Source organism: Anolis sagrei, chromosome 2, assembly GCF_037176765.1.
Source record: "Anolis sagrei isolate rAnoSag1 chromosome 2, rAnoSag1.mat, whole genome shotgun sequence".
NCBI lineage: Eukaryota > Metazoa > Chordata > Lepidosauria > Squamata > Dactyloidae > Anolis > Anolis sagrei.
Window position 1 is genome coordinate 165379023 of NC_090022.1, and position 27370 is coordinate 165406392.

The 27370-nt window shown below is 41.7% G+C and overlaps 2 protein-coding genes across 3 annotated transcripts in view; one reads left to right on the top strand and one right to left on the bottom strand.

The window, feature by feature from the left end:
• The window catches only part of ATP6V1A (ATPase H+ transporting V1 subunit A), a 43051-nt gene extending 38825 nt beyond the window's left edge, over positions 1–4226 (top strand). For both annotated transcript variants that reach the window (XM_067464053.1, XM_067464054.1), the window contains exons 14-15: positions 2717–2888; positions 3591–4226. In XM_067464053.1, the coding sequence (XP_067320154.1) occupies positions 2717–2888; positions 3591–3683 (265 nt within the window). In that variant the 3' untranslated portion in view covers positions 3684–4226. The remainder of the gene's footprint in view (positions 1–2716; positions 2889–3590) is intronic.
• A 3715-nt stretch (positions 4227–7941) lies between these two features.
• The window catches only part of CTC1 (CST telomere replication complex component 1), a 41073-nt gene continuing 21644 nt past the window's right edge, over positions 7942–27370 (bottom strand). The window contains exons 12-23 of the mRNA XM_060763381.2: positions 26632–27091; positions 25464–25553; positions 24953–25081; positions 21479–21537; positions 20349–20449; positions 19455–19620; positions 16746–16826; positions 14985–15144; positions 14750–14814; positions 12507–12663; positions 8526–8652; positions 7942–8236 (exon numbers count right to left, since the gene is read on the bottom strand). Of these exons, the coding sequence (XP_060619364.2) occupies positions 8133–8236; positions 8526–8652; positions 12507–12663; positions 14750–14814; positions 14985–15144; positions 16746–16826; positions 19455–19620; positions 20349–20449; positions 21479–21537; positions 24953–25081; positions 25464–25553; positions 26632–27091 (1699 nt within the window). The 3' untranslated portion in view covers positions 7942–8132. The remainder of the gene's footprint in view (positions 8237–8525; positions 8653–12506; positions 12664–14749; positions 14815–14984; positions 15145–16745; positions 16827–19454; positions 19621–20348; positions 20450–21478; positions 21538–24952; positions 25082–25463; positions 25554–26631; positions 27092–27370) is intronic.

Below are 27370 nucleotides of genomic sequence, written 5' to 3' on the forward strand. Positions count from 1 at the left end.
GGACTGGATGGTTCCTGAGGTCCTCCAATGAAATACTGCTAAGTTTATGCTGGTCAAAAACTCTGCCCATGCCTGTTATATATACATTATTTATTTATTTATTTATTTATTAGTACGCTTGTATACCGCTAATATCTCAGCCTAAATCGGCGACTCATTGCGGTTTACAACATTTAAAAACAACAATATTCAGATTAAAAATATAAAACACAAGTACATATACAATACACAGTATTGGGCCACCAATACAGACCAAAGCATCTCTTAATTAAAATCATAATCCAATTTCGTTGTCTGTGATTGCCAGTCCATGATCAGAAACTTCATCGCATCGGATTAGCCGAATGCCTGTTCAAACATCCATGTCTTCAGTTTTTTTCGAAATACCATCAGCGAGGAGGTATATATATCTATATAAATAAAAATGTAATGTTTGTTTGTGGGATTAACAAAACTCAAAAGCCACTGGACGAATTGACACCAAATTTTGACACAAGACACCTAACAACCCAATGTATGTCCTTCACTCAAAAAATGGATTTTGTCATTTGGGAGTTGTAGTTGCTGGGATTTATAGTTCACCTACAATCAAAGAGCACTCTGAACCCCACCAACGATGGAATTGAACCAAACTTGGCACACAGTTCTCGCATGACCAATAGAAAATACTAGTCATGATGGGCAGTGTCCTTTGGTTTTGGAGTTGTAGTTCACCTACATCCAGAGATCACTGTAGACTCAAACAATAATGGGTCTGGACCAAACTCTACACGAAGACTCAATATGCCCAAATGTGAACACTGGTGGAGTTTGGGGAAAATAGAATCCTGAAATTTGGGAGTTGTAGTTGCTGGGATTTATAGTTCACCTACAATCACAGAACATTCTGAACCCCACCAACGATAGAATTGGGCCAAACCTCCCACACAGAACCCTCATGTGGACCACAGAAATGTGTGGCAGGGGACGGCTAGTCTATATAAATAAAAATGTAATGTTCGTTTGTGGGATTAACATAACTCAAAAACCATTGATACCAAATTGACACCAAATTTGGACACTACACTCTTAACAGACCAATGAGTGACCATCACTCATAAACTCCTCACAAAAAACAGCAGACAGGACTTAAAAACCCAAAAAAACCTAAATGATGATACACCACATGCACAAAAACAACAGCTCCCAGCATCCCCTAGACCAGGCCCTTTAGAGGAGGAGGATGCTCCAAATGAACTGCTTCCGAGCTGCAAGCTTACTTCTCTTTGGATTTATTTGAGAGCATCCCAATCCATACATATTTCCTATTCCTGGACTGCAACTCGCAGCAATCCTCCAGATAGATAAGATACATAGATTAGAGATAGATAGTAGGTAGATAGATCAATCAGGAGGACTGCTGGGAGTTGCAATCCAAGAATAGGTAGAGAAGGAAGAAAGGAAAGGGAGAAAAAGGGAAGGAAGGAAAGAGGAAGGAAGGAAGGTGAGAAGGAAAGGAAAAAAGGGAAGAAAGGAGAGAAAGAGGGAGGGAAGGTTGGTCACAGCAACGTGTGGCATGTATAGCTAGAAATATATAGGACAGTGGTCCTCAAACTACGGCCCGTGGGCCACTTCCGGCCCGTCAAGGGCACTTATCTGGCCCGTGGAGGAGGAGCACCCCCCCCCACACACACACACACACACAGTGCCCCACCCTTGGCTGGCTCACACTATCCGTCAGGCCCGATGGACAGCATGAGCCAGCCAAGGAAGGCTGCCCCGGCGCTCCATGCAGTCATGCCGGCCACATGACCTTGGAGGTGTCTACGGACAACGCCGGCTTTTCGACTTAGAAATGCAGATGAGCACTACACCCCAGAGTCAGACACGACTGGACTTCATGTCAGAGGAAAACCTTTAACTAGGAAAATTGTGGGAGAAAGAATTCAGGGTGGGAGAAAGAACTCTTGTCTGTTGGAGGTAGGTATGAATGTTTCAATTGGCCGCCTTGATTACCATTTCATAGCCTGACAGTTTTTAGAGAGAATCCTTTGTTGAGAGGTGATTAGGTGGCCCTGATTGTTTCTTGTCTGGAGTTCCCCTGTGTTTGAGTGTTGTTCTTTATTTACAGTTATAATTTTAGAGTTTTTTTAATACTGGTAGCCAGGTTTTGTTCAGACTAGAAATAGGAATATTTCCCATTCTATGCTCCTGGAATTACTGCCTAAAGAGGGCTAGAAAGAACCCCCTCTAAGGGCTCTTCCACACAGCAAAATAAAATATGTGCAATGTGCATAGGAATTTTTTAATTGATTTTTTTTTAAAAAAAACTATAGTCCGGCCCTCCAACGGTCTGAGGGACAGTGAACTGGCCCCCGGTTTAAAAAGTTTGAGGACCCCTGATATAGGAGGATGTATAAATATTTCTTGGGGCTCCATGAGAAACTTTTGCTTCAAAAAGGGCTCTGTAGCTGAATAAGTTTGAAAACCTCTGCTCCAGGGAAAGGGTTTCAGTGTGAGAGAGCAGCCTCTTACATCTCCCAGTCAAAATAATAGATTACAATGGGACAAAGGGCCCGTTATTCTTTTACTTATTATCTGGGTGGGTGAAGTAGAAACGTTTGGGAACAACATGCTATTTCCAAAAGGTAAAGATAGGAACAGCTTAGACTATTTAGCTGCTGCTCGACTCCTTGATCTGCTGGGTTTGTAGTCACTTCTGTACTATTTTCCTTAGGTTCTGCCCATTTTATAAGACTGTGGGGATGCTGTCCAACATGATTGCATTCTACGATATGGCACGTCGAGCAGTTGAGACGACCGCCCAGAGTGACAATAAGATTACTTGGGCCATTATCAGAGAGAACATGAACGAGATCCTCTACCGACTCACATCTATGAAATTCAAGGTATGTCTTCACATTGGAGTGACAGCGAAGTAACACATAATTTTCTTTTCTCACTTGTGCTAAATGATCCTTATTGGGAAACGGAGAGAGTTATCATTTTGGCTTGACTTGCAATCTTTTATTATAAGAATTCACGCTCAGGCAGTCCCCAGATTACAAACATGATAGGTTTCTGTAGGTTTGTTCCTAAGCTGAAATTGTCTGTAAGTCAGAAAAAATACACTTTTAAGTGTACTTTCAGTCTCTCTCTCTAGCATAGGGAAGGATTAACACCCCTGTGGTGGTTGTTTTGCTATTTGTGCCCCTGGCAGTTCCTAATAGGTTCTGTCATAAAAATTACCAATAATGAAATAATAATGAAATTTTGAAAGTTTTGATAAGAGTTCTGAAATTTTCACCACCAGAACTTTAGCAACACTGTAGAAGCAAAGCACTAGCGCCCCGTAGTTTTCATCACCAGAACTTTAGCAACACTGTAGAAGCAAAGCACCAGTGCCCCGTAGTTTTCACCTAGTTTTCACTACCAGAACTTTAGTTTTGTAAGTACTTTAGAACCATTTAGAACCATGGATTGCACATGCCTACAATGTAGTATGCTGATGATCTTATGGGGGACTATGGTTAGAGACTCTTTAGGAAGGAAATATTCGTGACTGCTTTTAAATTCAGGCAATGTCTTTCTTTCGATCCGTTGACTTTCAGGACCCAGTGAAAGATGGCGAGGCAAAGATCAAAGCAGATTATGCACAGCTTTTTGAAGATATGCAGAATGCATTCCGCAGTCTAGAAGACTAGAGGGCGTTCTTCTGGGAGCCCCAGTGGAGTGTGTTCCTTCTGGTTTTACTGGTAATAGAAGATGTACATTTTGCTGAAAAAAAGTATCTTTAATACATTCCTGTTCAGTTTAGTAGCTCAATGTGTGGATGTGAACCTGTGCTTAAAGCTATATTTCGTAATGGTTCCCGTAACCTGAAGTGTCGGCCACCAGATTTGACTTCAGCGGACAGTTTCTCTCTTTTTGGAAGAGAACTAAGGGAGTCAAAGCATAAATGGGGAGGAAAAAATCATGTTGATGTATTGAGAGAACATAAGAGTAGCTGAACCTGGTTTCTAATTACATGTTAAGTAGTTCTGACACTTGAGAGGTAGGATTTATTTATTGTATTTTGAAGCTGCTCTTGCCACTATAGAACACAAACACTGTAGCTAAAATGATTTCCCCAATTTCTCCTTCAACGCAAGAGTGCTGAAAATCTCCAGAACTAGGTTGTTGTAGGTTTTTTCGGGCTGTACGGCCATGGTCTAGAGGCATTCTCTCCTGACGTTTCGCCTGCATCTATAGCAAGCATCCTCAGAGGTAGTGAGGTCTCACTACCTCTGAGGATGCTTGCCATAGATGCAGGCGAAACATCAGGAGAGAATGCCTCTAGAAATGGTCATACAGCCCGAAAAAACCTACAACAACCCAGTGATTCCGGCCATGAAAGCCTTCGACAATACATGTTGACAATACATCTCCAGAACTGCTGGACAAAGGAGTGTCCAAGAGGAACAGCAGCTCTTCACTCCAAAGGTGTATCTAGTTTTCTTTAATTATGGATTGTATTTGTTTTTCAAGGTCTGGGATTCTTACAACTGTCACAGGAATAGCTTTTCCCCTTCTTCCTAAAACCTCTCACGTTACAAGACATCTGCTTAAGTATTTTTCTTTATTTCTCATGTGCAAAGTGCATGACAAACTGTGGACCAGTCAGCCAGACTTTTTTCCTTACATTGTTTACATTCTGGCACGATCTATACATTTATTACCACAAATGTGAGAGCTCAAAATATTTTGTTTGGCTCTTTGGTCAAAACAAAGAAAAAGAATTTCCATAAAATTGCTTTCATTACTCCTTCAGTTCTGTAAAATAGCTATTCTTAACTTTTGATAAGAGACTAACTTTGCCTAAGGCAGTGGTTCTCAACTTCTGGGTCCCCCGATATTTTGGCCTTCAACTCCCAAAAATCCTTACAACTGGTAAACTGGCTAGGATTTTTGGGAGTTGTAGTCCAAAACACCTGGGGACTCGCAGGTTGGGAACCACTGGCCTAAGGCTTTCCGTTTACAGAGCTTGTAACTCTGACTTGAAGGACGTTCCTGCTGCTTATATGTGGAATATGTCAGTGATCTAACTGGGCTGACATATTTTCTTACCTCGAATCAGTGAACTATTATTTCTGGTTCCCATATGTAATTCCAATAATGAACGAAAACTTAAGACAAAAAAAATAACGCTGCCCTCACACCACTCACATTTCTTGAATTAGTCTTCTACAAAGGACACTTCCAGTTCTAACTTGCCCTTTTCAATACTGAACTGGAATCAAGTAGGTATGCCCCAAATGTATGCATTGAGTGTTTTTGCAAAACTGCTTCCACTGTCAAACCAGATCAGTGTAGACTTGGAGGATACAGAGATACTGTGAGACTTTTCTCTCATTGTTTTCAAATAAATGGCAATTAATCACTGAAACTGCATCTTAATTTCTTGCCATTTCTGCATTAAAAGTGTTAATTAACTTATTTGTGTTTCTGCTGAGTAGTGTATGAATGATTAGTGTGAAGCTTTCTCTTGCTTAACTCCTTATTGACTGTATTGTATGTATGTAGCATTTCATGTCTCCAAAACTACTATTAACTGGCTTTCAGAGGCTGTGGGGTTTCATCAAAAGGAGCCTAATAACACAGCTATTTATTGTTTGGTAAAATAACCTATCTGGAACTAGCAGTTGTTTCATATTTTGTCTCCTTGTGTTGTATCTATTTTCAGTGTTAGAAAAGCAGATGTTCACTGTATTGCTGCAAACTGATTCATGAAAAAGTAGAAGGAATGATTGGGGGGAAGGACACTGTTAGTACATTATATTTGTTGTTAGAAATTGTGTACATTTGTTCAAATCAATGAAAATAAAAAGTGTGAGAATATACGTCTTGTAACCTATCCTTCATGTAATAAAACATTGGATCTTCCTGTGGTAAAGCACTGAAGTTAGATGCATAATTTAAAACAAACACAAATCTAAACCATTCATAATTATGAAAAACTGGGTAGACAAGTTTCTATAGAAATTCCTACACACAGCTCTTGAGGGTTCTGACCAATATCCAGGGGCGGCTCATCCATTACGCGAAGTAAGCGGTCGCAGAACACTTTTTTTGGCCAGGGGCACAGAGGCGCCTCTGTAAATGCCCCTCGACCGCCACTTGAGGAGCGCCCCCTCAGCTCACAACAGCCCTAGCAGTCCGGGGGGAGCCTCGGCTTTCTCGCCTTGCTGCCGGGCGATCCTCTTCCCAAAGGGGCCGGGCCCTTGAGCCTCGCCTAGCCCCTCTCGTTCCTGCTCCACCCGGCCACCGGGTGTGCGAGCAGAGCCAGCGCTCAATCGTTCTCCGTGTTCGATCCCTTCCCCATGACCAGCTCCCTTTCCCGATCCCCTGGCGCTCCACCCACCTCCTCTCCTCTCCCCAATCCACGGGTGGGCCAAGGGGCGGAGCCGCCTCGCCTGGCCCGCTTCTGGTCCGGAAGTGTGTTTGAAGACCCCAGCGTGCGCACCAAAAGTCGCCTCTTCTCTTGACTTTCTCTTCAGCCATTGGGACCAAGAGAGAGGGAGAGAGAGAGCAAGAGAGAGAGCCCCTCTGGCTGGAGGTATCTCCCACCTCCGCTCCCTCCTTTGTTTTTTGCGCCTACCTTCAGGAAAGGTGGGCATCTCCACCTCTCTCTCTTGGTCCCAATGGCTGAGGAGAAAGTCAGGAGAAGAGGTAACTTTTGGTGCACACGCCAGGGTCTTCAGGCACGCCTCCGGACCCAAAGCGGGCCAGGCAAGGGAACAAGTGCGGCAAGTATAGTTACTGGGATGTATAGTTCACCTCCAATCAAAGAGCATTCTGAACTCCACCAATGATGGAATTGAACCAAATATGGCACACAGAACTGCCACGATGAACAGAAAATATATATCAATGATTGGTTTGGGGGGGGGGGGCAAATTACCTAGGGCCGCCTATGCCAATATCAGAATAATAATAATAATAATAATAATAATAATAATAATAATAATAATATGTTCTTGCCATACATCAAGGGAACCACTGACCGCATAGGGAAGCTGATGAGGAAACACAACATACAAACAATCTACAGACCCATCAAGAAAATCCAACAAATGTTACATTCAGCAAAGGACAAGAGGGATCCTCTCACTTCTGCAGGAGTCTACTGTGTATCATGCAGCTGTGGACAAGTCTACATAGGGACCACCAAATGCAGCATTGCCCAAACATGAATCAAGGAACATGAAAGGCACTGCAGACTACTTCAACCAGAGAAATCAGCCATAGCAGAGCACCTGATGAACCAGCCTGGACACAACATATTGAGAACACAGAAATGCTGGACTACTCTCACAACCACCATGTCAGACTACACAGAGAAGCCATTGAAATCCACAAGCATGTGGACAATTTCAACAGAAAGGAAGAGACCATGAAAATGAACATCTGGCTACCAGTATTAAAAAGCTCTAAAATTACAACAGCAAAACAACAGAGGGAAAGCAATCTGGGACATCTAATCACCTCTCAACAGTGCTCCAGGCACTGTCAGGCCATCAAATGCTAATCAAGGTGGTCAGCTGAAACATTCACACCTAGCTCCAACAGACAAGAGTTCTTTGCCCCACCCTGGTCATTCTACAGATACATAAACCCATTTTCCTAGTTCCAATAGACCGCACTACCTCTGAGGATGCTTGCCATACTTGCAGACGAAACGTCAGGAGAGAATACCTCTAGAACATGGCCATATAGCCCGAAAAAACTTACAACAACCCAGTGATTCCGGCCATGAAAGCCTTCGACAATATAGTCAAGATACTTTTATCCATATGTGGTTTTCCTTAGCAAAAGTAATTTCTATTATCACAAACATGAAAGTGAAACAGCTGAACGTAATTTTATTAAAATAAATGTAAACATTTTATTGGATTTTAATATACAAAATTTATTTTCTGTACATTTGTATTATAAGCATATACTAAGATATATTTATATAGAGAGAAAATAAGTTGCTTTTCAGAACACTGATAAAAATGTTCATTTTTCTTCCAAATGTTAAAGTAAATACAAAAATAATGTCTTTATTCTTCCTCTATGCAGGACAAATAATGGGAAACAAGTATAATGCTTAGCTTGTCCTTTTCCGCTATTTATGTATCCTCCTGGATGTTCAGACATAGCAAGTTGCAGGCAGCCCTTTCATGGCTTAAGAATTCCAATTCATTCAAGCAAAATCTTCTTAACTGTCTTGGTCCTGAAAAGAAAACACATTTTTTACCTTGGACTGCTTCTTGGCAGGGGGTTGGATTGTTTGGCCCGCAAGATCTCTTCGAACTCTATGATTCTATGATTCTGTGCATTGAAACAGCTAGGAACTTGAGATCCATGGCCTAGATCTCAGTCAGACCCCAACAGCACTCCCTTATATAGCTCTTGATATCATGCTTGAGCTATTGTCCTGGCGTCCAAGCTCTGCTCACATAGATTTCACTTAAGGGTTCTCTAGAAAACTCTAATAATACCAAGAGTACAACTCTACCTACCTGCCTCCTGAATCTTGGAGAATTTTCTATCCAGTTTGAAAGTCAACTGAATGGTCCGGCAGACAAGGGGGCTCCTGCATAAGCTTCTTAGATACCAAGTGACTATGTCTTCAGGCTCTTCACTTCTCTATCCAAAGCAGAAGGGTTATTAACAGCATACTCAGTGTGTGAAATACACATTAAAAATCCACAATTCAGATTCGGCTTATTCAATTAGGCATATTATTATTATTAATTTTTATTTATTTATTTATTTATTTGTGACATTTATATGCCACCCTTCTCACCCCAAAGGGATCTCAGAGCAGCTTACAAGATATATATACATACAATATATTATACAGGGTTAGTCAAAATGCATAGGCCAAACATACATACAATTGTATGTATGTTTGGCCTATGCATTTTGACTAACCCTGTATTATTAGCGCAGTACAATGTCAATATTAAATATTACTATATTGTATTTTACTATTATATTGTAATATTATTAGTAATACTACATGTAACATGAATATATAACTATAATATCATATTAGTAGTATTATACTGTATTACATTATAATATTATAAATATTATATGTATATACAATATATTATATTACATTACATTACATTATATCATAATATTAGCATAGCACAGGAGACAAGATGGAACTGTCCCCGGCCCCCTCTCTCTTCACTGCAGCCCAGTGGCAGTTGGTGCTGGAGAGAGGGGTCCCCAGATGATGACATATGCAGAGGACAAGACGGAACTGTCCCCTGGCCCCTTCTCTCTTCACTCTGGCCCAGAGTGACAGTTGGTGCTGGGGGGAGGGGTCCAAAAACTGATGACATATGCAGAGGAAGAGATGAAACTGTCTCCTGGGCCCCCCTCTCTTCACTCTGGCCCAGAGTGATAGTTGGTGCTGGGAGGAGGGGTCCAAAAACTGATGACATATGCAAAGGATAAGACGGAACTGTCCCCGGCCCCCTCTCTCTTCACTCTGGCCCAGAGTGACAGTTGGTGCTGGGGAGAGGGGTCCAAAAACTGATGACATATGCAGAGGACAAGACGGAACTGTCCCCTGGCTCCTTCTCTCTTCACTCTGGCCCAGAGTGACAGTTGGTCCTGGGGAGAGGGGTCCAAAAACTGATGACATATGCAGAGGACAAGACGGAACTGTCCCCGGTCCCCTCTCTCTTCACTCTGGCCGAGAGTGACAGTCGGTGCTGGGGGGAGTGGTCCAAAAACTGATGACATATGCAGGAGACAAGTTGAAACTGTCCCCGGTCCCCTCTCTCTTCACTCTGGCCGAGAGTGACAGTTGGTGCTGGGGGGAGTGGTCCAAAAACTGATGACATATACAGGAGACAAGATGGAACTGTCCCCGGTCCCCTCTCTCTTCACTCTGGCCCAGAGTGACAGTTGGTGCTGGGGAGAGGGGTCCAAAAACTGATGACATATGCAGGAAACAAGATGGAACTGTCCCCGCCCCCCCCCCTTCACTCTGGCCCAGAGTGACAGTTGGTGCTGGGGGAAGGGGTCCAAAAACTGATGACATATGCAGAGGACAACATGGACACGTTCCCAGCCCCCTCTCCCTTCACGCTGGCTCAAAGTGGCAATTGGTGCTGGGGGGAGGGGTCCCCAACTGATGACATATGCTTACTTTATTTCTTACTTGCCTCTCCTCACAGTTTGAGGTGGAGTACAACATGAGTTAAAATACTTCATCATAAAATATTACATAAATATGAAATTCATACACAGAACAAATATTAAAGTACAGCAAATCACAGGAATGAGCTTAAAATCCATAGTTAAAAAATTATGGGGTAGGTCTGCCAGAGGATATAAGTCTTCACCATCAAAATAAACTGGGCGACCTGGAAGGCGCTGAACAGACTGTGCTCTGGCACCACGAGATGCAGAGCCAACCTTAAGAAACGGGGCTACAAAGTGGAATCCACAACATGCGAGTGTGGAGAGGAGCAAACCACTGACCACCTGCTGCAATGCACCCTGAGCCCTGCCACATGCACAATGGAGGACCTTCTTGCAGCAACACCAGAAGCACTCCAAGTGGCCAGCTACTGGTCAAAGGACATTTAATAGAATACTAAGTCTGCAAACTTTGTGTTATGTTTGTTTGTTTTTAATGCAATACGACTGTTTTCGTTCGCTCCTGACACGATAAATAAATACCATAAAAATCACATTCTCTCAGCACCACAAAGTCACAGAAGGAGGACTACCGTTTTTCATCATGCACTTCATTTTGCAGAGTGCTCACAGTACTCCCATCCACATAATTGGATTCTTGCCTAATATGTGAAAGTCCAGCAAAAAGGGGTCTGGGGTAATTATTCTGCATTCCCCAAACGGAAAAAGGCATTTGTGATGAAGTGTATCTACAGTTATGTATTATTATAGATAAGTGTTTGTATGGGTAAGTATATAATATTGCATGATATTGGGGAATGGTAGCCAGTTCAGCTCGCTTTCAGCTGAGTTGCTATGGAGATGGGGGCGGCGCCAACTGCCTTTTGGCAGAGCAGCCATTTTAGAGCAGTTAGTCTGTGGTCAGTGAACTCAGAGGTGGCTGGTTCTGTTGTGTGTGGAAAACCAGTGGGAATCCTGTAGTTAAAGTACAGGGGAGGACTGATTCTTTGATGTTAAGAATCAGGAAGGGTTTGGCTTTGTGCCAATATAGTATAGATAAGTCAGGTGACTTACTGTATATACTCGAGTATAAGCCTAGTTTTTCAGCTCCTTTTTTAGGCTGAAAAAGCTCCCCTCGGCTTATACTCGAGTCAAGGTTATTTATTCTTTTACTCTATTATTAGTATTATTTTATTACATTTATTATTTTACTCTATTATTATTATATGTACATTATTTTGCTCTATTATTATTATCTTTATTATTTTGCTCTATTATTATTACATTTACAGTATTTTACCCTATTATTATTATTACATTTATTATTTTAATCTATTTATTATTATTATTACATTTACAGTATTTACCTTATTATTACTACATTTATTATTTTACTCTATTATTACTGTTTTTAATTGCATTTTCATTATTTCACTGTATCATTTTTATTATATTTATTATTTTAATAATAAGTACATTTACATTGAAGTAGGTTAGCATAATGGTTTAATAAGAGTTGGACAGTCTTATCTTACAGTTTTATGTAAATATTCAAAAACATTTAGCCTACTGATGCCTCAATTAATGTAATTTTATTGGTATCTATTTTTATTTTGAAATTGACCCATAGTGGATGTATTTCCCACCCTCGGCTTATACTCGAGTCAATACGTTTTCCCAGTTTTTTGTGATAAAATTAAGTGCCTTGGCTTATATTCGAGTCAGCTTATACTCGAGTATATACAGTATTTATATTAAAAGTAACGGTTGTGGAAAAAGAGGAGAAACCCTAATAAGCATCTTTATTGTAACAGAACTATCATAAAGAAAGGTTCAAGCATGTGCCTGAACCAATCTGTTAAAGACAGAACCATCTTTATAAAGGAACTAAGTTTGAGACCTGTTTGTCAGAAGAATTAGACCTCCTAAGAGTTATTTAAGAACTGTTATGAATGTAACCTTTGAAGATCTGTACCTCTAAGAGAAAGGACACTTTGAAACCATCAAGCTTCTGTACCTCAATAAACTTGTTACAGTTTCCTTTTAAAGTCAAGCCTGTGTTACCATTCTTTTCCAAGTCAAATCACGCTACATACTGAAGAAAGACTTAACCCATATTACAAGCTATATATCCTTACAATTTGGCAGCATCATTGCAAATTAGTGGCCAAGCCTTTACAATTAGTAGCAGTAATATACTGGTTCCTTCACAGCATTTACTCTGAGTATCTGTGCCTATAATCACACTCTCAGCACACACATACACGGCATTTTGTTCTGCTCTATATCATTTAACACATGGGACTCACTACTTAAATATGTTGGGATTTGCTCACCCCTGCCCCCTGGCTGGGCTGAATGTAGATACTGCCCTTGCTTTGAATGTGACGCTCTATAACACTCCATTCCTTAGGGCTCAGAGACAGGATTTTCTGCACCTGCTGGTTCTTGCATAAAACCGCAAACTCACTCGTGCCATCTTCTACGAGGATTCTGAAAGCAAAAGCAGACTTTGCAGTAAACAGTATTTTGGCAAAGCCTCATTCTAGAAAACAAAACAGCATCCTACAATTAGGACAATTTAAAAAAATGATTTAACACCCCTATAACATTTATTTTCCTGCCTGTGCCTCTGTGCAAAAGATTTCATGTCACTTTCTGGATTTTGAACATTTTGACTTGTTGTGGAAACAAAGATTGGTGATAGCTTCAGTGAGATTCCTTTCCCCCATGATAACTCTTTCAGGAGTAAACCAGATTTCCTTTCACTTCCTGTTGTCACACCCCCATTTGTAATTAGGAGTCATATCTAAGTTGGCTATTTGTAACTCGGCCTGTAATGGTTACTGTTTCAAAGCATTCCAGAGAAAAGATGGGGTGGGGGTTCCACTCTGTTGATTTTCTTGGGTCCCTCACAGGCTTTTGCTATTCTTGATTATAATACCTTAGTGGCACAGGCGCAGTTCTGTTACATGAAAGTAGAGGCCACTGTTTTACAATGGTCTGGCTCCTGTTTCAAAGGCTAGTTCTAGCTCCATAGCTGTTAAAGAGTTTCCACCCCACCAGAGAGGAAATCATCTAATGGACAGATGGCAAGCTATTTAACCTCAGCAGACTGAAAGCCAAAACCAAGGTTATAACAACATCTATTATAGAACTCCGGTATGCTGATGACAACATCGTCTGTGCGCATTCAGAAGAAGACCTGCAAGCCACTCTAAACACCTTCACAGAAGCATATGAGAAGCTCGGCCTGTCATTGAACATTGAGAAAATCAAAGTGCTCTTTCAGCGGTCACCAGGCAATCCCTCTCCAATGTCAGAAATACAGCTTAATGCTGTAACATTAGAAAATGTTGACCATTTCCGCTACCTTGGCAGCCACCTCTCCACCAAAGTCAACATCAACACTGAAATTCAACACTTCCTAAGCTCTGTGAGTGGAGCCATTTTCCAAATGTAGCAGAGAGTGTTTGAGGACTGGGACATCCGCAGGGATACCAAGGTGCTTGTTCATAAAGTTATTGTCCTCCCAACCCTGCTGTACGCTTGCAAGACATGGACAGTCTGATGGCTTGCTCCTGGGCTGCAAGAATCAGGCCTTCTGTCTCCTTCTTCAGGGTTCCATTCATGCGCCATAACTAGGTCTTCTCCTTGTCAACTTTTCTTTCAATCTTCTCAAGGAACTGCCCATGTAAGGCTTTGTTGTGCTAGCTGTCAGCTCTAGTTTGGAGTGCAGTTTTCTTGTACCGACTCTTTGTCTGCTGTGCTTTGAGAAATTCCCGATTATTGACTTCAATTAAAACGGGTTCTTGGCTTTCCTTGACATATTCTGCCAGGGCGTGTTTTTCTTCTTCGACTGCTTGTTTGACTTGTAAAAGTCCTCTGCTCCTAGACTTTCTAGGCAGATAGAGCCGATCAACATCACTGCGAGGATGTAATGAATTATGAAAGGTCATAAGTTTTTCTGTCCAAATTGTCCAGTTCTGCCTGTGTCCAATTTATGATGCCAGCAGTATCTCTTCATAGAACCATAGAATCAAAGAGTTGGAAGAGACCTCATGGGTCATCCAGTCCAACCTCCTGCCAAGAAGCAGGAATATTGCATTCAAATCACCCCTGACAGATGGCCATCCAGCCTCTGTTTAAAAGCTTCCAAAGAAGGAGCCTCCACCACACTCCAGAGCAGAGAGTTCCACTGCTGAACAGCTCTCACGACAGGTATGGCCCAGGTGTTTATGGCCTTGATGGTGTTGCCTCCATTGAGCTTGCTTTTGAGAATTTTTTCTGACCCTTTGAATGTATTCTTTGCTGACCACAGTTTTCACATGTTCACCCCCGATGGGTGCCACCTTGTTGTGGTGGGGGGCTTAATATATATAATAATAATAATTATTATTATTATCAGTAAACGTCTGTCTATACAGTATACCTATATGGCCAGGTTGCACAAACATTTCTCAGGTTTGAAAGGAGTTATGAGTGGGAATAGTTTAAGAAGCCCTGTTCTAGACAATGATGGGATTTCTTAAAAGACAGATGTACAAATGATGTGCAGATCCTGTTTTGCAGTACTCACTTAGCATTCACGTTACTCACTCCAGTATGTGACAAACAAGCTGAATGATTCTGGCTCCACCTGCCCTGAATGGGAAAAGAGAGAAGGTGAAGACAAGCTCAGGTCTTGTTTCAGACAACAAATGTCAACAACCATACAACTGAGTGTCCATACTGTCAAGTGAGTAGGTTTCATATAGAAACGTATAGCATCATGGGAAAGGTTCTATCGAGGGAAGGAATGGCTGACTAGGTACCTCTATAAAGACACTGTTGCAGATAGAGCAAGTCCAACGGAGAGACAGAAAAAGGACACAAGTCACATGGCAAGTGACCTTTACTTGGCACAGAGTAGGAGGCTGAAGCGCTACATTGTACAAATGTATTCCTGAAAGGACAGGAGTGAGATCTGGATACCTGGAAATAAAAGGACAACATTAGAATGTATTATAACAGGGGTCCCCAAACTAAGGTTCATGAGCTGGATATGGCCCTACAAGGTCATTTACTCACCCTCGCCCCCATCCTAAACTTTAGACTGAGGGGTCATCCTCAGTCTGAAACTACTTGAAGGCAAGCAAGAACAACAATCATAATTCACTTGACTATCTCATCACTCAAAAGCAGGCCTACACTTCATAGAATCGTAGAATCAAAGAGTTGGAAGAGACCTCATGGGCCATCGAGTCCAACCTCCTGCCAAGAAGCAGGAATATTGCATTCAAAGCACTCCTGAGAGATGGCCATACAGCCTCTGTTTAAAAGCCTCCACCACACTCCGGGGCAGAGAGTTCCACTGCTGAATGGCTCTCACAGTCAGGAAGTTCTTCTTTATGTTCAGAAGGAATCTCCTTTCTTGTAGTTTGAAGCCATTGCTCCATTGTGTCCTAGTCTCCAGGGCAGCAGAAAACAAGCTTGCTCCCTCCTCCCTGTGACTTCCTCTCACATATTTATACATGGCTATCATATCTCCAATCAGCCTTCTCTTCTTCAGGCTAAACATGCCCAGCTCTTTAAGCTGCTCCTCATAGGGCTTGTTCTCCAGACCCTTGGTCATTTTAGTCCTCCTCTGGACACATTCCACCTTGTCTATATCTCTCTTCAATTGTGGTGCCCAGAATTGGACACAATATTCCAGGTGTGGTGTGACCAAGGTGGAATAGAGGGGTAGCATTACTTCCCTAGATCTAGACACTATGCTCCTATTGATGCAGGCCAAAATCCCATTGGCTTTCTTGCCACCACATCACATTGTTCTTTGGTGATTTCTCCCTTTTTCCACTTCTTGTGCATGTCTCTTTTGAGTCTTAGCACAATTAGAAGTTCTTTGGACATCCATTCTGGCTTCTTTGCGCTTGTCCTATTTTTTCTCTTTGTTGGCACTGTTTGCAATTGTGCCTTGAGTATTTCACTCTTGAAAAACTTCCATCCATCCGTAACTCCCTTGTCTTTTAGTATCTGTGTCCATGGAAAGCTGCTCGGTGTTTCCTGAACAGCATTCCATTTTTTTGGAAATCAGCTCTCCTAAAGTCCAAAATGCGGGTTTGACTTATCTTAGTTTCGGCCTTCCTTTGTACCTTAAACTAAGGTTTGTGAGCTGGATATGGCCTACAAGGTCCCACCCACCCCCTTCCATCCTAAACTTTAGACTTAGGGTCACCTTCAGTCTGAAACTACTTGAAGACACACAACAATCCTAATTCACTTGACTATCTCGTCACTCAAAAGCAGGCCTACACTTCCCACTGAAATACTGGTAAGTTTATGCTGGTCAAAATTATTGTTTGTTTTTAAATACTGTATTATTCTTTCATTTTTTTGTGTGCTATAAATAGGATATCTCTGGTGGGCATAGGAATTTGTTCATGTGTTTTTCAAACTCTAGTCCAGCCCCCCAACAGTCTGAGTGACTGTGAAATGACACCCAGCTTCAAAAATTTGAGGATCACTGCATTAGACAATTCCACCAAAGCACCAAATGAAGGACACAAGTTCTTTAAAAAACTGTTTATGCTCACCGATAAGAAAGGTTGTTAAGTGGAGGAGTCAGAATGCACATGCAGCTAGATGCAACGTAAGTACAGTAAACATTGCTGAACCTGTAACTCAAAAAGACAGAAACGGGTTTCAAAATGAACTCTACTAATAGGAGCAGCATTCACTACATGTTCTCCAAACCACCCAGTGAACAGAAGAACCACTTCCTTTCTTGATTTATAGGTTTCATGTGTATCTAGCATTGCTGTACTCGTTAGATCTTTCTCAGCAAAAACACTATCAGAAACATTCCAGAATAAATGTTATTTTCCAAATCATTTATTTTTGAATTATTTTATGCAACAAGTACTTAGAATAATTGATAGAATCACAGAGCTGGAAGAAGGCCACCAGAGCCATCCAGTTAGACCAATCAAAGCACTCTCAACAGATGGCCATCCACCCTACTTAAAAACCTCCAGAGAAGGAGACTATACCACACTCCAAGGCAGTATATTACTGCTCTTACTGGCTCGAGAGCAGTACATGTGAAAAAGATCTTGGAGTCCTCATGGACAGCAAGTGAAACATGAGCCAACAATTTATTTATTTATTTATTTATTTATTTACTTCGCTTATATACCGCAATTCTCAGCCTAATGGCGACTCATTGCGGTGTACAACATAGAAAAACAGGTGCAAAATACAAACATAGTGAAAAATAATCCGCAGTACATCATTATCAAAACATCTCATCAAAAACATCAACATTATTACAAAGCCATTCCGAGTCGTCTCATCGTCAAGTTCACAATCCGATACCATTTCCGTTGTTCCATTTCTATGGTCAAGTTACCAGTCATTGCACTTCTATTCAAACGCCTTCTTAAACAGCCAGGTCTTTAGCTTCCTGCGGAATATCAACAGAGAGGGGGCTAGCCTGATGTCTACGGGAAGGGTGTTCCACAGCCGAGGAGCCACCACCGAGAAGGCCCTATCTCTTGTCCCCGCCAGCCGTGCCTGTGACGCAGGCGGGATCGAGAGCAGGGCCTCCCCGGAAGATCTCAAAGTCCTCGTGGGCTCATAGGCCGAGAGGCGGTCAGTTAGGTATCTTGGGCCGGAACCGTTTAGGGCTTTAAAGGCCAACGCCAGCATCTTGAATTGAGCCCGGTAGCAGATCGGCAGCCAGTGGAGCTGGTACAGCAGGGGGGTTGTATGCTCCCTGCGCCCCGCTCCTAGCCTGACACAGATGGAAAAATGCAACTCTGCTCGCAGCGGAGGCCTGTGCCTCCATTGTCAGCAGAGGGTCTAGAAGAACTCCCAGACTCTTTACCAAAGATGCATAATGTCAAGCCATTCAGGGTAGGCAACCGGATCACTCCTCTGTCTGGACGACCCATCCAAAGGATCTCCGTCTTCGCTGGATTCATCCTCAACCTGCTGGCACGCAGCCATCCAGCAACAGCCTCAAGGCATTGATGGAAATTATCGGGTATGGAGCCTGGTCGGCCTTCCATCCTCAGAATGAGTTGAGTGTCATCAGCATACTGATAGCACTCAAGCCCAAAGCCTCGCACCAGCTGGGCAAGTGGTCACATAGAGATGTTAAACAACAGGGGGGAAAGTATAGCCTCCTGAGGGACCCCACATACAAGAGGGGCCCTCTTAGAGACCGACCCTTCCCTCTCTACACGTTGGCCCCGCTTTTGAAGGAAAGAAGACACCCATTTAAGGGCCATCCCCCTAATTCCAGCCACGGCTAGGCGGTGAATCAAAAAGTCGTAATCGACCGTATCAAATGCTGCCGTGAGGTCCAATAACACGAGCAGTGCTGATCCTCCTTGATCCATTTGGCAGTGGAGCTGATCTGTAATAGAGACCAACAGAGTCTCCGTCCCATGCCCTTTACGGAAGCCAGACTGGAAGGGGTCTAATCCGGCTGTGTCATGTAGGAACTGCTCCAGTTGCTCCACTACTGCCCTCTCAATCACCTTTCCCAGAAATGGAAGATTCGAAACCGGGCGGTAATTGGAGGGAATCGAGCAATCTAGATCCGGTTTCTTCAGCAGTGGAGATACCATGGCCTCTTTCAGAGCCTCTGGAAAAACTCTTTGCTCAAGGGAGCCATTTGACAAGGAACCACGTAGTCCCTCTAAGCAAGATTTCATAGAATCATAGAATCAAAGAGTTGGAAGAGACCTCATGGGCCATCCAGTCCAACCCCCTGCCAAGAAGCAGGAATATTGCATTCAAATCACCCCTGACAAATGGCCATCCAGCCTCTGCTTAAAAGCTTCCAAAGAAGGAGCCTCCACCACACTCCGGGGCAGAGAGTTCCACTGCTGAACGGCTCTCACAGTCAGGAAGTTCTTCCTAATGTTCAGATGGAATCTCCTCTCTTGTAGTTTGAAGCCATTGTTCCGCGTCCTAGTCTCCAAGGAAGCAGAAAACAAGCTTGCTTCCTCCTCCCTGTGGCTTCCTCTCACATATTTATACATGGCTATCATATCTCCTCTCAGCCTTCTCTTCTACAGGCTAAACATGCCCAGTTCCCTAAGCCGCTCCTCATAGGGCTTGTTCTCCAGACCCTTGATCATTTTAGTCGCCCTCCTCTGGACACATTCCAGCTTAACCAACCAACCAAGAGGGACACAGGTCGAGAGAACAAGTGGTTTTGCTTCTTTCCATACAAATATGCTCGATATGATTTCAAATGTTAAACAATCATATGTCTATTGGATCAAACATACCTGGAAATTTTGCGCTGCACATTCTGGAAGGTTATCTTGGCTCCTGGGAGGACGCCCAAAAGATATGGCAGGAAAGACGCTTCTATGTAGACATCCAGCCAAACTGGGGAAGCAGGCGCTGGTGCTATGCTCAGCTTTACAGTGTAATCCAAGGACAGAGGGCTTGCTAAATATGGAGAGGACAGGCAACATTGTGTTTTTATCCAGTAAATACCATTACCTTGAATTCATCTGAGAAAATCTCATTTTACAAGCTGTCCATCGGACAAGCCTGATGCACGGCAGGGGATTGGACTTGATCAGGGGTCCTCAAACTAAGGCCCGAGGGCCGAATACAGCCCTCCAAGGTCATTTACTTGGCCCTTGCTCAGGGTCAACCTAAGTCTGAAATGACTTGAAAGCACACAACAACAACAACAACAATCCCATCTCATCAGCCAAAAGCAGGTCCACATTTCCCATTGAAATACTAATAAGTTTATATTTGTTAAAATTATTCTTCATTTTAATTATTGTATTGTTTTAAAGTGCTTTTGTACTACAGGTAAGATATGTGCAGTGTGCATAGGAATTCATTCATGCTTTTGTCAAATTATAATCCAGCCCTCCAACAGTTTGAGGCCCTCTTTTTAAAATGTCTGAAGATCCCTGGACTAGATGGCCCATGTGGTCGAAGAGACAACTCTGGAAGACAACTCTGTTATTCTATGATTCTAAGCCGTTTAACAGTGTATAATCAATAAGTGGCCCAGTTCTCCACATACAAGCACATACTGTAATGCAAATTTGTCTGGGCAGATAATCTGATGTGCAGATATGCAATACTTTAGCCCCCATAATGCTTCTAAGCTCATGCCAGATTCATGCACTTTTCAGTATAGTCCAGATTCTCACCCTTTTGCTGGGTATCTGTTCTTGATTTCCTTCCAGCGAGAGATTTACACAAATGTCTCTCCACTACTTCTCCAGAGAAAGAAACAAGGGATCCTGTGAACCTAATGAGAGGGGAAACATCAAGGATCTCAAATCCATCACCATTTCACCGGCATAATCAAGAGTCTAACTGATTAGGCCCTTTGATATCCTATTGATTTCAATGGGCTTATTCCAAATATGACAAATGCTCACAACACTGAATTTCCTTAACACGTTTGCATGCTGGCTCACATTAAAAATAATATAATTTTATTGCAGACTTTGAATGGGGTAATTCAAAACAGGCTGCACAGAAAAAGAATTTCATCAGCCTAAAAGCTTGGCTCTTGTTACTTAAATGTTTTCATAGAAACATAGAGCTGGAAGAGACCTCATGGGCCATCCAGTCCAACCCCCTGCCAAGAAGCAGGAATATTGCATTCAAAGCATTCCCGACAGATGGCCATCCAGCCTCTGTTTAAAAGATTCTAAAGAAGGATCCTCTACCACACTCCAGAGCAGAGAGTTCCACTGCTGAACAGTCAGGAAGTTCTTCCTCATGTTCAGATGGAATCTCCTTTCTTGTAGTTTGAAGCCATTGTTCTGTGTCCTAGTCTCCAGGGAAGCAGAAAACAAGTTCGCTCCCTCCTCCTTATGCCTTCCTCTCACATATTTATACAAGTCTATCATATCTCTTCTCAGCCTTCTCTTCTTCTCAGCCTTCTCTAAACATGCCCAGCTCTTTAAGCCACTCCTCAAAGGGCTTGTTTTCCAGACCCTTGATAATTTTAGTCACCCTTCTCTGGACACATTCCAGCTTGTCAATATCTCTCTTCAATTGTGGTGCCCAGAATTGAACACAATATTCCAGGTGTGATCTAACCAAGGCAGAATAGAGGGGTAGCATTACTTCTTCTGGAGGATTTGATATATCTGTTGAAATGATACATCACGTGCACTTCCATGCAGTGGAAACTTAAATTGCTGATAGAACATTCCCTCTTGTAGGTGGTGGTTTACTGGCCATCATTCCTCCTTAGGCATAACTCCAGGATGGCTTTTCAGAAGTACTCTCTCAATAAACCAGAACAGAAGACAGCTCAACATACCTATCACTGAGTATCTCTTCAATGGAGAAGAACTTTTGTTCCATCATAGGTGAAACTGTCTGAAAACACATTTTAAAAAAAGTTACTCCCTGACCTCTCATCAAACAACTGTAAACTTAAAGTGCACATTATAATAACCAAGTGGCTTGACTTAACTGTGGTAACAGCAAAGGGGCTTATTGTCCCCGGCTCCCATGACTAATACTCAGCATTATCAGCCTGCTCTAATTAAGGAAAAGGTAACTATGGCTTTCTGGTGCCTCTTGATTGCTCTCCCTGGGACTCACACACCTCTAGTCACCTGTCCCTACCATGCAATAGCATCCAAGAATAGAAAATGATTTTGTCATTAGGAAAATACTGATCTTGCTGAAACATCAAAACACGTGTTTTGTTGCTGTTGGAGTAAATGCCCCATATATAGATCCTCTACAGCAGTGGTTCTCAACCTGTGGGTCCCCAAGTGTTTTGGCCTACAACTCCCAGAAATCCCAGCCAGTTTTCCAGCTGTTATGATTTCTGGGAATTGGAGGCCAAACCATCTGGGGACCCACACTTTGAGAACCACTGCTGTAAAGGGGTGTGTAATGAAGTATGTATGTAATATATAATATAATATCCCACAGCTGAACTGTCAAGTAATATATATAATACCACGCCACTGGTAACACCAATATAATGTATATGACACAAACGATGACGTGAGGCTGGAGGCTTATTAAAATTATGTCTGGGCAGGTTGGCTCTTCCTCAAAGATCTTCTTTTCTTCAGAAATCCCACTCCTGTGCCTCCAATCTAGTAGTGGGACGATGATGTATGTGTGTTATGGTAGAGTGAACACTGCTTGTCTTTAATCTCTTTTTTTGAATTAAAGCTGCCACCAACCTAAATTGCCTAAGTTCTAAAATGAGTATTTCAGGTAAACTTTTCCCACTCCTGCCAGCACTGCTTTTCCCCCTGGCTCCCAAAATAACTGTTCGTTAAGAGGCTTTTCTGTAGTAACAGGATGTAAAAAATGCTGGAACTATCACCAAGGCTTGATGATGGAATGATGCACAGTAGAGATCTTTTGAAAGTTAAATAGAACAAGATTTATTTATAAGAACAGACAACTAACTACTCCTGAGAGGTACAAAAAGCGTGACTTGTTACAAAAGTACTTCAGCTTGATGGTAGCTTAAACAAGTTTCTTCACTTAGTTACAGGCAGAGCTAACCAAACAGATCTGACTGCTGGTAACAAAACCCTCACTCTACTTCAGAGAAATAGTAATGAGTTCTGACTAACCTATCCTAGGTAGTCCCGTGGGTTATTAACTAACTCTTCCCTAGAGTTCTTCCAGCCTGGAGAGACAATCTCTTGTGCTAACTCTCACAAGAAATCAGATTGCTGTCTGACCTTTTTTCTGTCAGCTCCCAGCACTGTCTAACACAGACACTCTCTCCCTGAAAACCCAATTTCAAAACCCTTATTCACACACCAGCTCCCAGTTCTCAACTTTCACTGAAGCTGAAATCTTCTCCCTTCTAAGACTTGGCTCCTCCCAACTGCTCTGGCCAATCCTAGGAAACTCTAAACTCCTCCCCTTGTCTATCTATCCTCACTCAAGATGGCTGCCTCCCTGGCATCCACTCCCAAAATGGAGGTCTGCCTTACTGTTATCCAGGCTTCCTTTCCAGCCTACTAGGTAAGATTCACTACAGGGTGGCTGCTCCAGCTAGTCAGAATCCAACTGGCAACCATCACCCAGAGGACCTTTTCAACAACCTCCCCATGACTCTGGGATGAACTGCTGGAAGAGATCAAACACCTAAATGAGCTTTCATAATTTACCGTATATACTCAAGTATAAGCCGACCCGAATATAAACCGAGGCACCTAATTTTACCACCAAAAAATGGGAATACTTATTCACTCGAGTATAAGTCGAGGGTGAGAAATGCAGCAGCTACTGGTAATACAAAATAAATATAGATATCAATAAAATTACATTAATTGAGGAAACAGTAGGTTAAATGTTTTTCAATGTTTACATAAAACTGTAATTTAAAATAAGACTGACCAACTTTGATTAAACCATTATTCTAACCTTCTTCAGTGTCAATGTGCTTACGTATCCTTCCAATAATAATAAAGAAAGTAAAATAATAAATGTAATAACAACAATAATAAAGTACAATGATAAATGTAATAATAGTAATAAAAATAAGTAGAGTAAAATAAATGAAATAAAATAATAATAGAGTAAAATAATGCAAATGTAATAATGCCAATAATAGAGTAAAATAACAAATGTAATAACAATAAAAATAAAGAAAATAATAAAAGTAATAATAATAAATAGAGTAAAATAAATCTAATAAAATAATAATAGAGTAAAATAATGCAAATGTAGTAATGCTGAAAATAGAGTAAAATAATAAATATAATAACAATAATGAAGTAAAATAATGCAAATGTAATAATGCCAATAATAGAGTAAAATAATAAATGTAATAACAACAATAATGAAGTACAATGATAAATGTAATAATAGTAATAAAAATGAGTAAAATAAATGAAATAAAATAATAATAGAGTAAAATAATAGATGTAGTAACAACAATAATAAAGTAAAATAATAATTATAATAATAATAATAAACAAAGAAAATTAATGTAATAAAATAATAATAGAGTAAAATAATGCAAATGTAATAATGCCAAAAATAGAGTAAAATAATAAATGTAATAACAACAATAAAGTAAAATAATAAATGTAATAATAATAATAAACAGAGTAAAATAAATGTAATAAAATAATAATAGAGTAAAATAATGCAAATGTAATTAAAATAATAGTAATAACCGAGTAAAATAATAAATAACTTTGACTCGAGTATAAACCGGGGACAGCTTTTTCAGCTTTAAAAAACTGGCTGAAAAACTAGGCTTATACTTGAGTATATACAGTAATACATAATTTAAAAACTATCTTTTCCAGCAGGTCTACCCAGTCAATTTTTAACTGTAAATTTTAAATTTGCATTTGATTGGTATCATGTTTTAATCTTTGTGCTATGTAATTTGGTATATGTGTTTTGGCTGTGTTCTACCCAACCTTGAACCATGAAGAGTGACAGATAACAAAATGTACTGTTATTTGTTATTGTTGTTACTGCTGTTATGTTCCTAAAAGTTGACTTCAACTTACAACAACCTCACCAGAGGGTTTTCTTAGCATGTTTTATTTCAATTGGGGTTTGGCATTGCCTCCCCTTGAGGCTGAAGAAGCACAAGTGATCAAATATCACTCAGGAGGCTTCTCTGGCTGGGCAGGGATTTGAAACTGGTTTCCCAGACTCCCAGCAAAACAGTCAAGCCTGCTGCCCTGCCACTTCTGCTCTAAATAACATTTTATTAACTAAACAGGCACAAGAGGGACTGCAGCGGAAAGGTACTTTTTTGGACAAAGCTGGCAAAAGCTCACATTACCTGAGGAATCTGGCTCATGTGGTGCAGGAGAGCAGCATCTGGAACAGGCAGAAACAAGGAGCCGTTCAATGAATTCAAGAGGCTGCCTGGTGTCGGTGAGGAGCACAGTTTGTCAAACACAGCCAAGTCCTATGAAAACAACAGTACTTCACACATGGTAGAATAATCAAGCAAGACGAATGCTCCCCACCCTCCAGCTGCCAACAGAAATAACAATCATGCTGGAAAATACAATAATCTATATAAATAAAAATGTAATGTTCGTTTGTGGGATTAACATAACTCAAAAACCACTGGACGAATTGACACCAAATTTGGACAGCATACACCTAACAACCCAATGTATGTCCTTCACTCCAAAAAAATGATTTTGTCATTTGGGAGTTGTTTTTGAATATCGTGGATTTTAACAAACCAGAGTGTGTATCAAAAAAGTTCAACAATGGATATCAGAAACGTTGCAAGGTCTGGAGTATTACAGGTGAACTAAAACAGTTACCCGCACTCTTACCGAACACTCAGGTATGATGAGCTGATACATATGGTCAGGGTGAAGGAATGTGAACCACCGGAGTGATTTCCGCTGGAACAACAGCAACACCTAAAAAGTGAATTGAGAGGGTAATAACAAAGGAATGTCCATTTCTATAGTAAGTGTTAAAGACAAAGCATGTTCAGCATAAATCACCACCTGACATCCACTGGGAAGTTGCAGCCAATAGTGAAAGGACCAAGGCAGAGACATCTCCAGCTCACCCCTTGTTTGGGTATCAGCCAGCACGTCAATGACTTAAATCTAGACATAGTTTTCTTAGATCTACAGAGACACTCGCTGGAACACCTCAGCAAGCGAGAGTTCAAAAGTGGCAGGCTCAAACCCAGCACCTCAATCCGTGGGTGATACCAGATGAGAGACTCCCCCCTGGGCACACAGAAGACTGGGCAACTTGGAAGGCGCTGAACAGACTGCGCTCTGGCACCACAAGATGCAGAGCCAATCTTAAGAAATGGGGCTACAAAGTAGAATCCTCGACATGCGAGTGTGGAGAAGAGCAAACCACTGACCACCTGCTGCAATGCAACCTGAGCCCTGCCACATGCACGATGGAGGACCTTCTTGCGGCAACACCAGAGGCACTCCAAGTGGCCAAATACTGGTCAAAGGACATTTAAGCAGCTACCAAGTTTGCAAAATTTGTGGTTTTTTTATCTGTTTGTTTGTTTTGTTCTGTTAGAAATGTAATACAATGTTCTGGTTGCGGATGACACGATAAATAAATAGCATAAATCAAAACAGTTCAATGACATTAGCTGCGAGACAGGGTGAGCTCACGTATGTCAGCTCCAGCTTCCCATGCAGGAACAAGAGAGAAGCCTCCCACAGGATGATAACATATCCGGGCATCCCCTGGGCAACGTCCTTGCAGACGGCCAATTCTCTTACACCAGAAGCAACTTGCAGTTTCTCAAGTCGCTCCTGACATGAAAAAAAAGCCTTTTATACACAGAAACTGGCTACAGAAGCACACAAAGGAGGAGCAATGCAAAAAGGTGCCAGGTGTCTTGAGAGCCATTCCAAACTCCTTCCCGTCTTCTGGGGTGCTGGCAATAACCCAACAAATGGACTGGATTTTGCCCCGAAATTGCCACTTCCCCTCTATTACTGTGCCCAGCCTTACATTTGTATGGTCTTTATTGGTCCTTTCAACAGCAGAGATTGTATGGCCCACATTTTCTACCAGACTCTTGCACAGCTCAGGTTTGCTCATCCATTGCACTATGACCTGAAAGCAGAGTGGTGCTGCTTGACCATCCTCTCTGTTGCCTTCCGACCTGGGCAGATAGTTGCGCCGTGAAAGCCCCTCTTTTTGAGTCACCAGAAATAGACGAGACACATAGCTACTATCCACAGACGGTTCCGGCATACTGGCTTCTGGTTTTGTCCTCTCTGTATTTAATACATCTGAGGATCTGTGCTCAGCTGCTGAGGTGTCATTGTCCTTCTCCCCAGAAAAGGTGTTTCCCTTGATGGTGGGGCTCTCGGCATTTCTATTCTCAAGGAGTGTGGAGCCCCTTGGAACTCCCTTTTCAGGAGTATGAATGATTTTTGCATCTTCAAAAAAGAATTGAACATAAATCCTAGAAGAAAAAAAAGGACAGAAAAATATTATGAGCAAAGCTCTAGACCACAGCTTTCTAAACTGTGAGCTGTGGCACATTAGTGTGTCAGTTGCAGTGTGTAGGTGTGCTGCAAGAATTTAAAGAGAAACTGGGTTGTTGTAGGTTTTTTTCAGGCTATATGGTCATGTTCTAGAGTAGTGGTTCTCATCCTGTGGATCCCCAGATGTTTTGGCCTTCAACTCCCAGAAATCCTAACAGCTGGTAAACTGGCTGGGAATTCTGGGAATTGTAGGCCAA